This window comes from Sander lucioperca, chromosome 23 (assembly GCF_008315115.2).
Source record: "Sander lucioperca isolate FBNREF2018 chromosome 23, SLUC_FBN_1.2, whole genome shotgun sequence".
In the NCBI taxonomy this organism is placed as follows: Eukaryota; Metazoa; Chordata; class Actinopteri; order Perciformes; family Percidae; genus Sander; species Sander lucioperca.
In genome coordinates this window covers 7,727,357-7,741,236 of record NC_050195.1, presented here as the reverse complement: position 1 = coordinate 7,741,236, position 13,880 = coordinate 7,727,357, and the positions used below count along the sequence as shown (strand labels likewise).

At 38.2% G+C, this 13,880-nt stretch overlaps 1 protein-coding gene and 1 long non-coding RNA gene across 12 annotated transcripts in view; one reads left to right on the top strand and one right to left on the bottom strand.

The window, feature by feature from the left end:
* Positions 1–797: 797 nt before the first annotated feature.
* Positions 798–6,529, bottom strand: LOC116048569. Its single transcript, XR_004104683.2, has 3 exons — positions 6,441–6,529; positions 4,347–4,410; positions 798–1,128 (listed from the first exon to the last, which is right to left on the bottom strand). It is a non-coding gene; the product is annotated as an uncharacterized LOC116048569 (long non-coding RNA).
* A 116-nt stretch (positions 6,530–6,645) lies between these two features.
* myo3a (myosin IIIA) overlaps positions 6,646–13,880 on the top strand; it is a 69,218-nt gene continuing 61,983 nt past the window's right edge. For 9 of the 11 annotated variants that reach the window (XM_035998017.1, XM_035998012.1, XM_035998014.1 and 6 more), the window contains exons 1-2: positions 7,200–7,218; positions 10,580–10,763. In XM_035998017.1, coding sequence (XP_035853910.1) covers positions 10,596–10,763 — 168 coding nt within the window. In that variant the 5' untranslated portion in view covers positions 7,200–7,218; positions 10,580–10,595. Of the gene's footprint in view, positions 6,870–7,199; positions 7,219–8,947; positions 9,145–10,579; positions 10,764–13,880 lie in introns of those variants that run through there. The other 2 variants (XM_035998015.1, XM_035998013.1) reach the window with 2 other exon arrangements.

The following is a 13,880-nucleotide window of genomic DNA, read 5'->3' as shown; positions in this document are numbered from 1 at the left end:
TTAACCAATCAATCAATCAATCAATCCACCTTCATGAACTGCTGCTTGTCCTTCAAACCCAGTGTGTCACCACTGCAGCAAAACTGCAGATCATGCAAATATTTTCCCCCTTTCTAAAGTGGCCCGACTTGGCCTGAAGGACTGCAGGAAGTGCTACCATGCTAATCAGATTTTATTTCAAGAACATTTGTCTTTCTTTTTCTGTGCAGTGTGAATGTGAAGTCAAAGTCAGTTTTACCAAGAACATTGATTCTTGAATTTAGCTCTGTAGCATTTTGTACAGGTATTGATCAAATTGTAAATGGCTCTGCACCGTGTAACACAATTATATAACCCAAGTTTAGTTGCTTTCATAGAGAATGTTGATCATTTCTTTCAGAAGCCAAGAAACTTCACTTAGTTTATGACAGAATGCAGAGATATTCATAATAACAATGCTGGCAGAGTCCAGTGAGTGGGCTAGAAGAGACTGAATGACTTGTCATTCTAGTGCCACTTAATTTTCAACAACATAATTGTTCTCAACCACTTACACTGTTCTGAATCCTAACACATTTCATAAATGATCTGTCGGCGGAGTAGGTCTGAAAACATGTCTGAAAACAGCTACTTTAATTTCAGGTAAGACATTTTGTTTATTAATTCTTTTCTAAAGTATCTGGCTTAGTTGTTGTGTTTAATGTCTTCAAGTTGCTTTGAATGTGTATCTGAGCAATTACTTGGATTTTTTGATTTATTTAAAATACAAAAGCCGTGCAGCCCCGCCAAAAGGAATGAAAATGATCTTTTGTGCTCCCAGTCAGATTGCATAAGTTTGTGTATTTCTACTGTATTTAAATAGAAAACATTTTCTACCCACAACGTCACTGGATACTTTTATTTTGAAAAATGATATTAATTATTCAGACACTGTCAAAACAGGCATGAAATGAGAAGACTAAAATAAGTACATCAAAGTAGAAGGACGTACAGTTCTGTATAGTAGAAGGATTATTTGATCGTGCAGCCATCTTATGTGTTTCATAAGATGATATATCGGTCAAAGAGGATGATTCTTCACGGTGTTGAGATGAGCGGCTGATCAGTGGGTGAGAAGCTCACAGTGCAGCAAAGCAGTATGTAGGTTACCTGTCAGGAAATTAAGCCTATTAACTGCTTATGTAACATGTCACACATTCGGCACTGGGTTCTTGTCCAATATTGCATATGTGGCAGACCTTTGTAAAATGGTGTACTCATTAGGAAGTTCTTGCACAACCCTGAAACTTGTATTAGTTTTGCAGCAGTGTTACTATTGCATGACATTTTCGTTGTAATAAATATGCATTTCCACTCCAATATAACTCAGTGGTGATTAAATACAGTATATCCTTCCACTTGAACGCTTTACCTTTGCTTTTTCTAACCACACTGTGTCTTTTCTGAAATGTGTGCAGGAAGCAACAAGACTAAGAGTGTACACCTATGCTATCGACAATGCTATGAGTTAAATGCTAACATGCTGATGTCTAGCAGTGAATTTTGAGCTTGAAAGTTAAAGGACTGAAAGTTAAGGTATCGTACAGTGATTAGCCTTTAATTTATCCTGAGGGCAACATTAATTTCCGAACTTCCGATTTCCCATTTTTGAGACAATCCATCCAATAGTTGTTGAGACATTTTACTCAAAACTACAAATACCTCCTTCCTTTCTGGTCACGCTAGAGGATCACCAAAGTCATTAGAATACATCCTCTGGGAACCATGAATATCTGTACAAAATGTTGTGTCAATCCCTCTAGTAGATGTTGAGATATTTGACTGGATAAGGGAACATTTTGAACTGCTGGTGGCGCTAGATGAAAAGTCAGGGGATCATTAAAGTCAGTAGGGTTTATTCTCTGGGGACCATGAATATCTGAACAAAACTTTAAGGCAGTCCATCCAATAGTTGCTGAGTTATTTCAGTCTGGACTCAAGTGGTGGGCCAACCAACTGAGAGGCATTGCCATCCATAAAGCTACTAATAAGAGAAGAACTGGGCAATTAGCATAGTATACTGACTGACACCTACAGAAGCTAAAATTTTAGAAAATCTGAAGAACATAACGTCTAGGGGTGTGACAAGCCATCCAGCTCACGAGACGAGACACGAGATTGGGTTCACGAGATCAAGACGAGATTTTAACACTATTTTACATAAAAACTTCAATGAAGAAATAAAACTGGAAAAATAGTCCTTTATTCAAATGACTGGCTTGTCTCCTGTATAACTAACACTAACACTGTTGCTTATTACATATGTATGGTGGAGAGAGAGTCTCTTCACTCAGAGAACCAAGGTTACAACGTAACTAAGCGTTTTCTGTTAGTAGTAGTTGAGACCAAATGTTTTGTACTTGAATTTAAGTAGACAGAGAAATAAAGCTTATTTTACTATTGTTTCACAGTGATTATGTTCTAAGCAGAAATTGCCATCAAACACTCAACAGATGATTTTTGTGAAGACCGATGCTATTTTCTAAACAAGGAAGTAGGCTACTCTAGTATCGATTCATGACCATTATAGGACGAAGAGAGAAAATATCTCTTTGTTTAATATCATTAAAAGTAAAGTTAGGTTTTGCTGTCCGCTTCCCGACTCATTTTAACAGAGAAAGAGAGTGACCTGCGAGAGACAGTGCCAAAGTGAACTGCATGCTGCGGATGCGTGTGTGTCTCAGCCCCCCCTAACAATTATAATAATAAAAAAAATGTAAGTGCTTCAAGTTAAAGTTTGTGAATGTGTCTGTTAGTGACAGAAGACAAACAATTACAGGTTCAAAGGGCTTGAAACAGGTTTAATACCCTGTGTCGCTGTTGCCAATGCTATGCACCTGTAACCCAGTCAAGGAAAGGGTTAACAGAAATGTAGTGTTGGCCAGTCGGAGGTGGTTGTGCTAGACTCCCGCCTTTGGCTGAGTCTTGCTCTATCTAATCTGTCAGAGGGAGAGCGGAGTGCGGTTGTGAAGTTTAATGTTGGTAGTCCCCAGAGAAGAAGTTGATAATTTCATGGTGCAGATTAGAACACAAATTGAAACGCAAACAACTAAAATTGCTGAATGTTAGAACATTGTGTCAAATTGGTTGTTATAACTGTGACTTAAAACGTTAGCTGACGTTGTTGTTCAGTAGCTAGCTCAGAGATTATCGGCTAATGAAATTACTGATTTAGCATGGGGTTAACACTTTTGCAAGGCACTGTATCCGTGTCACATTCTCATTAGGGGCTAAGCCCCTCTAAAGGTCTGATCCTAGAATCGCCCCTGGGCGGTACTCTCTAACGTTCTAACACTGGGTTTTACAGGCAGCTTTGTTCTTCCGCTATCGCTCTGCAAAAGTAAACTCAGAGTCAACTTTGGAGAAAGGCCAGAGGATTTTCTATGCTAATGTCAAGGCTGCTGCTCTGTACTTGTGTACTGATATCGCAAGACACTTTTTACCTTGGCGAGAAATCTCGTCAAGTTTAATCTCGTCATGTCTCTAATAACGTCACAATCATTTTATTGATTTTTGGAAAGTGTATCCAATGGCTGCTTACCATGAAACATGTCAAAAAGGGGACTAAAAGAAATCATTTTGAAAATGATCATTTTGTTTTACAGACATCTTCAATCATTTGTATATTTCTGTTCTCATACTAGTCAAATGGTGAGGCAGGGGGCAGGTAGGTGAGTCTAGTCTGCACACTGAGCTGGACCTTTGCCCACTCCAATCATATGGCTATTATGGCCATCAATGCATCCCCAGCCTTGGTCTTGGTTCAGCTTACAGGAGCCATTTGTAAAGCAGCGGAGCAGGAAATTAGCTTGGTTTGCTGCCGTCTCCCAAGCCTAGAGATTGTGCCAGAGGGAGGCACACTTAAGTCGGTACGTTGATCACGCGGGTTCCCTCCCAGACGGAGAGCGAGGAGGAGGGGTCATTGGTAGGAGGCGGAGGTGAAGACAGAGCATAGATTTGCAGTGTGTTTGTAATGGACAGAGACATCACTGGCCCCCAGAAATATAATTGGCTAATACCAGGGGCCCCAAAGCTGACTGATTGATGAGGCTTTATGGCAGGGTCAAAGCACTGGACCTATTGCAGTTCCTCTTTTAAAAATGAAAAATTACATCCTCTCCTCAGCCATTTGATAAAGAGTTTTTATAGGGTGTCTTCTATACTTCTTCTCAATTTCCTCTTTCTTCTTCTTTTCAGAGACAACTAAACAACAAGTCAATCTTTTATCCCAGTGACTTGTTAAGATATCAGAATCATCTCATTACAGTATGAGTATCAGTTGAGATAGAAGTTTTCCCCACGCATGACTATCATATGTCAATACCTACCTTCTAATGTTCATAAATCTGAGGGTTCTGGGGCCATTGTCTGTAGTTGACAACAAACTCACTCCTAAAAAAAAATAAAAATAAAAGATTAAACAAATAAATAAATACAAAAAAATAACTGCCTGTTAGCGCCCCAGTCACAGTCCAGAGGTCAAAGGCAAAAAAGCACAGCAGGAGCAGCCATATATTTGTTATTCTGAGCAGCTGTCATCAATATTTCAACTATGTAAGGCCTCCAAGAGTTCACCCTGCTATTATATGCTTTCTTGCAAATTAGGGTCATGTTCCAATACTGTGCAGAAACGACAAAGACCTGAAAGGTGCCTACAAGACTAGACTGCAGGGAGATTGGTTTATCAGTAGAAGGGACTGGACTTTCTAAATCTCTTGAATCCCAACAAAGCATAAAGTCTCATTCAGTGTGAGCATATCTGATAAGAATTATTCATGATGTTAAACTGTACCCTTTATTGTAGTTAATGACAGCCAAAACAATAGAAATTTACAAAATACATTTTTCATTTACTGCTCTTAAGGACAACATCAAGTACCCTAGGCTTTATTTTTATATAGATGTACATATGGATAGATGGGGAATTCAAATTGTTGACTGAGTTGGTGCAACAACAACGAGGTGAATATACCAATCTAATGTTGGATAACGAGATGTTTCTCTTTCTGATGGATACATGCCTCTGAGTGTTTAGGGTAAAACAATCACTGTGCCATCTGTTAGTCTGTATGATACACAAATAGCTTCACTGCTTGAGCAATTAGTTTCTGACAGTTTGAGCAGAATCAATAATTTGCAGGGAAGGTCATAGCTGCATGAAATCTAGCTTTTCCACTACATGACGAGGTTTGTTACAGGATGTGATCGGGAAAAGTTGTAAAGTGTTATTTGCATCGAAAAGGTATTATTAATGAAAACACATTTTATTTAATATGTATTTCTTTGGACTATTTTTATTATTTACAACATACAACAACACTTAACTTGTAAATAGACATTTTAATTATCATTATTTATACACCTATTTTTCCACATACTTGTGTATATAATAGTCCTGTCTATTCCCTTTATTTGTTCAGTTGTTGTTCTGGTTCTTAGCTGTTATGGCTTTCTGTGCATACAGAGCAATGCAAAAAACCTTCCTTGTAACGTTAGCCTATGTGCACACACACTTGGCCAATAAAGCTGATCCCTAGCATTAATTGTTAGTGGCAGAGTTTCTCACAATTAAAAACACATTTCATCTAAACATGCAGAACAGAGAACAGTGTTAAAAAACACAACAAATATGTTTTTCATTGACCTTTCACTGGATCTCTGATTAGCTTTTATGATAATTAAAGGGAATGAGATTCGCATTTAATAAGCCATCAAGTCTGCAGCTTTACATGTTAGTAATTAGCTCATTAGGATAATGGATCTTAACTTTCTAGGAAGCCAAACCAGTAACCACCACCAACATTATGACATTTGTAATTATACATTTTAACAATGTGATATAATTCATTAGCAAATGTTAAGTACACTTCTAAAAATGTAAACACGCTAGCTGTGACCAAGATAGACAGGTGTTATATTTTTAGCTGCTGTGAAAAATAATGCTATGGTTTAGCTTTCTACCAGCTAGCTACCATGTGGCTAACCAGGTGTGAAAATAGCGGTTTTGCTAATAGCTCTAATGTGGCTAAACGGCTGTGAAAATAGCGGTTTAGTGTGCTAACAGTTCGTGTGTTAGCAAGCTAAACAGGAGTAGAAAGTTAGTGCTAGTGCTTTAGAGAGCGATGCTTGCTAACATTTCTTCTGTATAAGTTAACTAAACAGATGTTGAAATAGTGGTTTCTGGAGTCTAAACAAGTATCTGTTATTTGGGGAAATGCTACATTTCCAGGTAAATTGCAAGCAAGTCGGTTGGGGTAGGACATTTTAATCAAATTATCAGATATCAGTATTGTTGATCGATTGCCATGTTTGTTTACAAATATCTCAAAATGAGTGGCAATGATTGAATTGCTGTAAAAAAAAAAAAATGCTTCTTCGCGCAAACTGAATTTATTTGAGCCAAGCTTCAGATATCATCAGACCTGAACTGAACTCTCAGTCAGCTCTGACTGGATCAGCCCCACAGCGGCTCTCTCCCCCAGCAGTGCCCGCCCGTCGTGTAATGGGACACTGCTAAACGATGCTAAGAGCACTCTAGTGCAGTCATGGCCTGTTGCACCTGACTCGCTCCTCGCTGTCGTCCATGCTCTGGCCTGTTTTGATAGCTTGTCTTCTACGGGATAATTCATGACACTATTAGAAGCATCGGCTGCTACTGGACTTCCTCGTGCTAAAACTAATTACCTTATTCATTGAGCCTAACTTTGGCATTCTCTGCAATATTGTGTTCCTTATTCTTGATGTATAATATATTATAGTAGAGGAGGTTGGGGCACACAGGAACTACACCCTGCTCCTGCTTGCTAACGCTATCATCCACAACTGATACTCAAGCATGTAAAATGCACAGTGTAAGTATGATGATGACTTATGGCTTTTTTTACTTCACTAAATATGGTACTCATGCTAAAATCTAAAAACGTATACAGACATTTTTAGTTTGGCTGGCCTAAGAATGTGTGCATGTTTTACTTGCTTCTCTAGTTAATCAGAATGCAAGCATGGCTCCTTCATTTGGTTTCCTTATTTGCAACCTTTGGGAGTGGCTTAGCACATTGCAGCTGTATGTATGTGTGTTTACCTGTGCATACAGTATGTGTGTGTGTCTGTGCATGTTTGTATGTGTCTAAATCTATGCTTTACCCTTACCATCCATGTGTCTCTGATGGATGATGGTGAGAGGGAACAAAGCGAACAAAGGTCAGTAACTATTAATATTGAAATAGTTATTGATCATTGCAATTATTTGCCAAAATGGAAATCTGTACAGAGCAGCATGGCTTGTATGTTTAGTGTAAGTTGCTACTATTAGTTGCTCAGCAGAAGTAGACTCCTTACATCTACTACTGCATACTGTCAGACTGTTTCTACATTTCTTAGACCTGAATCCAGAACAGAATGCCCTCTAATGATGAATGCTAGTAGAAATACTGTAATTACTGTTTGTTAGCAAGCAGCAAGAACTAAACAATCAACATTTGATTTGTCTGCTTGATGTAGCATTAGGATCTTCATTTTTACGCTTCCATTAGTACTTGCATGTCAGTGTGTCTTTTACAAAACTCATGCACACGTAAGTAAAAGTATTTTTCACTTTGATGTGTCCAGCTAGCCAGATTATCTTGGCTTGTAGACCAACAGTCTTCTTGTGCCAAAGTTAAGCCGAAACTGTAACCCACTCATCAGCGTCACAGATTAGTCCACGCCAAATGGATCTTCTGTTTCCTTGAAGAACTTCAAGTGGCCAAACCTCCACTTACACATCACTCAGAACAGATCTTATCTTTGATTTTCAATGGAAGCAATGTGACTTTTTTTTTTTTTTTGATTCATAGAAACTGTATTCATTCTTTCAAAACTGTCGTGCATCTGTTTATACAGTAAATACAGGCTCAGCCATACATGTGCGGTTCATTATTTGTGCACCTGTACACAGACTGTGGTTAATGCCAGATTCTTTAACAACTAACTAATAGTGACAACCAGCCAGTGCTCCAGGGCGGACAAGGTTAGATAACCCCACACGAACATACACACACTGTCTCCTCTAAGAGGTCATTTCCTTGCAGCCTGTGCTCCTGTTGGAGGTGTCCAGTGTGAGTGCTTAGGTTTCGCCCTCCTGTCTCATGTGTCACAGCATGTTGTCACATATAGAGGCAGTGATGTATTATTGACGATGTCTGCAGGTTACTTAGGCACTGTACATTAGGCTAACATGAGTACAATTAACTACACATGGATGCACATGTACAGGAGTCTAATTGCAGCATAAGTAATGACTGATATCTCTGCAAAATAACATATGTGCGCTAGAGCTGGGCAATATATCGATATTATATCGATATCGTGATATGAGACTAGATATCGTCTTAGATTTTGGATATCGTAATATCGTAATATGGCATAAGTGTTGTCTTTTCCTGGTTTTAAAGGCTGCGTTACAGTAAAGTGATGTCATTTTCTGAACTTACCAGACTGTTGTAGCTGTTCTGTTATTTGCCTTTACCCACTTAGTCATTATATCCACATTACTGATGATTATTTATAGTCAACACTACAATATCGTTGTGGTATCGATATCGAGGTATTTGGTCAAAAATATCGTGATATTTGATTTTCTCCATATCGCCCAGCCCTAATGTGCACCAGTTTTCTGTTGCTCTAGAGTGAGTTTTTCACAGTTAATCAAACTACAGAATAATTATAACTAGTTTAGATAAAATAACTGCTGGGATGTGAAAGCACCCTTAGAGGCAATCTTCCTTGAACGTTAATAAAGTGGCCACGGGTAATAAAAGGAGAGATGGTTCTTTGCGGCAACCTGCGCTCAGGCCCTCTAACCAGCTTTCCTTTGTGTATGATGGGCGTCTATATGGGGAAAGGCTCACGCTGCAACAGGCTAATTCCTGCTAATCCCATCGTATCTTCTACCACTAAGAGATGGTTTCCAATGGCAGCACTGGAGCAGGGGAATTGCTAGTGAGATTAGCTGGCGTTAGCTCCTCCTCTGTGGTTTACACTCACAGCCAGGCCAGGCTGGCCCACCACTGCTCCCGTGCTAACCTTTTGCACAGAAATGGATTAACTATGTTTCCAAAATGTTTCAAGTCTTATTTAGAAAACTATGTAAGTTTGTTTCAATTTTTCTCTGCTTTTATTATGGTTTTAGTTTTGTGTGGATTCAGTTTTCAATGCAACACTGTGAGAGCAGCAACAGGCACCCTTATCTCGAAGGGTCTATGAACAGTGTATTTAGAGGTGTTTGTGTAGGGTTTAGCAGTGCTTTCCTACGTGATAAGTTTGTTGGCTCTGACTAACTTTCCTTTGCACATTTCTAAGCAAAGATACAGTCCTGTTTTTTTCTCTTATTGCATTTGTGTTTATAGTATTAGGTTGTGATTTTTAACATAGTGTGATACGTGTTACAACAATGGTCCAAATCCACAAAGATAAAAAAAACAACAACATGGGGACACTGAGAGTTTAGGCAAGAACAAAACAGACACAAGGTGCATGAATTGCAAAATTCTCAATTCTGCCGTTGTCAGTTATCAGATACCGTCTTTGAACAATTTTATGTAAATGAGACTTACAATCCCAAATTGGCACCTTTACAACACAGCTTTAAAAGTTTAAAAACAGCAACAACTTTTCATGATTTGAATGTTTAACTATGAAATTAGAGGAAGCTGCTGTTTACTGAATGCCATGATGCATCAGTGTTTATTCTGCCTTTTTAAATATCCCAATAATAAAACACCTTAATGGTTGAGGTAACTAAGGTGTCATTCAGCACCTAGTTACAGTATATATTAAATGCAATATCAGTCCTAGAAATAACTACATACCCAGTCTTCTGAGACATACAGGAGTCCTTTCAGATAAAGACAAAAGAATGCAGTGCAACATTGCACTTTGCTAACTTTGAGCTCAAACCAGCCTTAGGAATTTACCTGATTTTAATACAGCTACAAGGCTGCAAAGTGTAAAGGAAGGTGAACGCATGTTTACTGCCTGTATGTATGTGTGTTTGATGGAGGTAAAATAGTTTTACAGCTTCACCTGCTCATAATTACGGCTATTTACTTTTATGTATGTTTTCTTAACACTAAAGCAGCATGCAGCTCTATGGAAACCCCCAAAATTAACCCCCAACTAGCCAGCAGCCAGTGGATTATCCTCTAGTTAAACACTTATGTGTTCCACTTTAATTCCCAAACAAACCAGCATGACAGCACTTTAAAAACTGGATAAGCCACTCATCTGGTTACACTGTACACCTAGAAATGCATATACAGTATGCAGTATTGTATTTAGAAGCTAAAGAATTGGAAATATGTGTGTTTTCAGAAAAGAAAAAAAATCACACATTTACGTGTGATTACCAAATAGGATATCCGGTCATCATTTTCTGTGTTCTTGTGAAAACTTCAGGCTTTGTATCTCCTTTATCTGCGCTCGTATGGATTAATAAGCACGTCAGCCTGTGCATACTGCAGGTTCTCCACCAGCTGCCACCTTTCTCTTTTCTAACAGTGACCCATTGGTTTTTCTTTCATAGGAGATCTCTTCTCACAATGTTTCCACAACCAGGGAAATCGATTGTCTTTGACAACTTTCCAGATCCCACTGACGTCTGGGACATCATCGAGACAATTGGGAAAGGGACCTACGGAAAAGTCTACAAGGTGCTCAACAAACTTGATGGAAGTAAAGCGGCTGTAAAGATCCTTGATCCAATCCATGTAAGTTGACTTTCTGATCTGGAACATGAATAGGTTTGTTTAACCCTCCTGTTGTCCTCGGGTCAAATTTCACTACTTTCATTGAATTTGTGTGTTTTATTCAATTTTATAGCATTTGAAAAAAATGATAAAAGAATGTTGAAAAAAGGGGAAAAAATGTCGAATAAAACATCAAAAACGTGGGGAAAAAAACCCAACAAATACGTCAAAAGCGCAGAAAAAAATCTGCAAAAAAATCGGAAAAGGTGACAAAAACGTTGGAAAAAGTGTCGAAAAAGACGACCTAAACGTTGACATTTTTTCATTTATTTAAAATTTTGACCCAGAAAAACTAAAATTGCAGGTCGACAGGAAGACAACACAAGGGTTAAATGACTTATTATACCAATTCTATTAGCGTAGTCTGAATTTCAATTTTCAATATCGTTTTATTGTCCTCACTCCATGCCATTGCATGTGTTGTTGTTGTTGTTAGTGCTTGTTAAAGCAACTATAAGCTTGTGATGTGGCCACATCTTTGGTGGAGGAACAGGGCTGACAAGTCACTATCTTGTGGCCCTATATCTGTCACATTTATAGCATCTGTATATTAGAGATTCAGACATCTACACAGATTGGATCTGGGCCTTCTATTTCTTCTTGCTGTTTGTTAACTTTATGGTTTGCTTTCTGTTGTTGAGTCTGTATATTTCCTCTCAGTTACATTATATACCTTCAACTTCATTTTATTTTGTCTCTTTATATTTTATACAGTATATAAAAAGTAAATGCACTATCATTTTATAAACAGCACTTTTTAGTAAAATGTGTCTGGCATTTCCAGAACATATAATGTATGTGTTTTCAGGTTTAGGTTAGTGTTTGGGAGTTGTATACTTTTTATTTTTCATTACTTGGTTACAACCCCCACAACAACCATGACGGTCTTATAAGAGTTTGTGTTCCATGACATTTTTGGCTTTTATATTGTACCTTTAGCCAATGTTTACTTTAATTAGTATCAAATCAAAATTCCTTGAGAAACATACCAGCAGTTGACAATGAAAGGGCTAGAACTAATAACCTGACTCCGGAACTTTCCATTGGAGAACTTTTGAGAAGGGGCGAAAATACTGGTTAGCTGATTGCATAAACCATCTGTCTATCACCACCTTCTTCACGACTAGCGGAGCCAGTTGATATATCAAACTCTTGCCGAAACCAGTCGGGAGAAGAGCAAAAACATCTTTTCCTCCGAGAAAAGCCTCCAGTGCTGTTTTTTGCTCTTCTTTCAATGAAGGAATACTTTCTAATTCGGATAAAACTTGCACGATAGCTACACTCATCTCATCTGTGGAAGCCGCCATGTTGTTTAGACTGAACAGTCGCTTCTCGTTGCGTCACACCTAAACCCGCCTCAAAATCAACGCTGATTGGTCGATCGTTTGGCTCCAAATTTTCTCTATCTCAAGATGCCAGACTGATCTGCGAGTGGAAAACTGGAGCTTGCGAGATCAGGATGGTATCACGAGGCTATAGAACTAAGGCCTATCCTTCCAGAAAGGATGCAACCCTTTTACAACCAATTGCCTCTGATTAATTGGTCATCCTTATTGGATGTATCATGTACTCTAATCATTTTTGGCCTCTTTTGCCTGTGCAGGGTTTTTAGCATTGAGCCAAAAACCCCTTTGGCACCTATGCATAAGTGTGTGAAGCTTATCTGGGATAAAGCAAGAACATTTTGACAGGCAGCAGAGATACATGATGTTACTTCTGGCAACGTGGGTCTGATCCATCCTATAATGCAAAGATTTTTGTTCTACAGTGACAAGATTGACCAATTACAGAACATTACTGGGCAAGAGGTAGTACTATAAAGAAAAGTCACTATTTTTCAGATAAAAGAACAATAATGGAGGCTTATCATACTTCCTATTCTAACTCTGTTTATTTTGAAGGTACAGTGAATTGTATGGCTTATTTAGCAGCTCTAATGAGCAGCCATTTTCTATTAAATCCAGCCTTCATGCTAATAAAAGTCTCATTAGTCTTTTGTGAATTTGTTACTCTTCCTCATTATTGAGAAATGATTATCTACAGACCACTAGCCTGTGAGGGCCATCATTGCCATCGTTTCAATCACTGGGTTTATTATTTGATGAATAAACCTATTACATATAGTTCAACTATATTGCAAGGTTTCCTCATATGCTACAGTGTGTGTAGTTTCAGCTTGTGATATTTATGAAGCATTTCAGGAGAATACAAGTCAATCAAACCATATTTTACACAAAATATTTGAGAAGGGAAAAATTACTTGGTTGAACTTATAATGACTCAGATATTTCAAACGTGTGAGGAGAGGTGACTGGTAGGCATTGCTTTGTTTTAAGAGGGTTAGGAATCACATTGCGATTTGTATATGTTTAAATTAAATATGCAGCAGCATGATTTCTGTGTAAAATTCCCTTGCTAGCCTTAATCGCACAGTATGGCTGCAACATACAGTAAAAGAGTCTTAAAGCGTAACTCTCGCCAAAATGCAACCTAGGGTCTTTTTGTGAATGTACCCGAGTCAAACTTTTGTTAAAAAGCACATTTAGGACAGAATCGCCACTTTTAAGATTCACCGTATTTTCGTTTTTCGGTCAAATGGCCTTTTGAATGGGAGTGCTAGGGGCACTTTTATGCTAGCCTCAAAATAGCTATTTTTAAAACACTAAGAAGGCTCGACACAACATGAAACTTTGCTTGAAGTATCACCAGGGGCTCTACACCTTAACGAAAGCATTGACAACATTGTTTGTGTACCCAGAGTTTACTAAAAAGAAAGGTTTTGAACAACTCACCGTAGCTCTTGTTGTTTCCGGCAGTCAAAACGAGTCGATATCCGAATGCAAGGCAAGGCAAGGCAAGGCAAGGCAGCTTTATTTGTATAGCACATTTTAGCAACAGGGCAATTCAAAGTGCTTTACATGAAAACAGATAAAATACGAGAATAAAAGTTACAGTACAGTATAAGAAATTAAACATTAAAGAGCAGTTAAAACAGTTAAATATATAAAAGCAGATAAAATAGGAATTTCTCTTTATATGCTTATATAGATTGTCATACAGTGTCAACAATGCAACTTC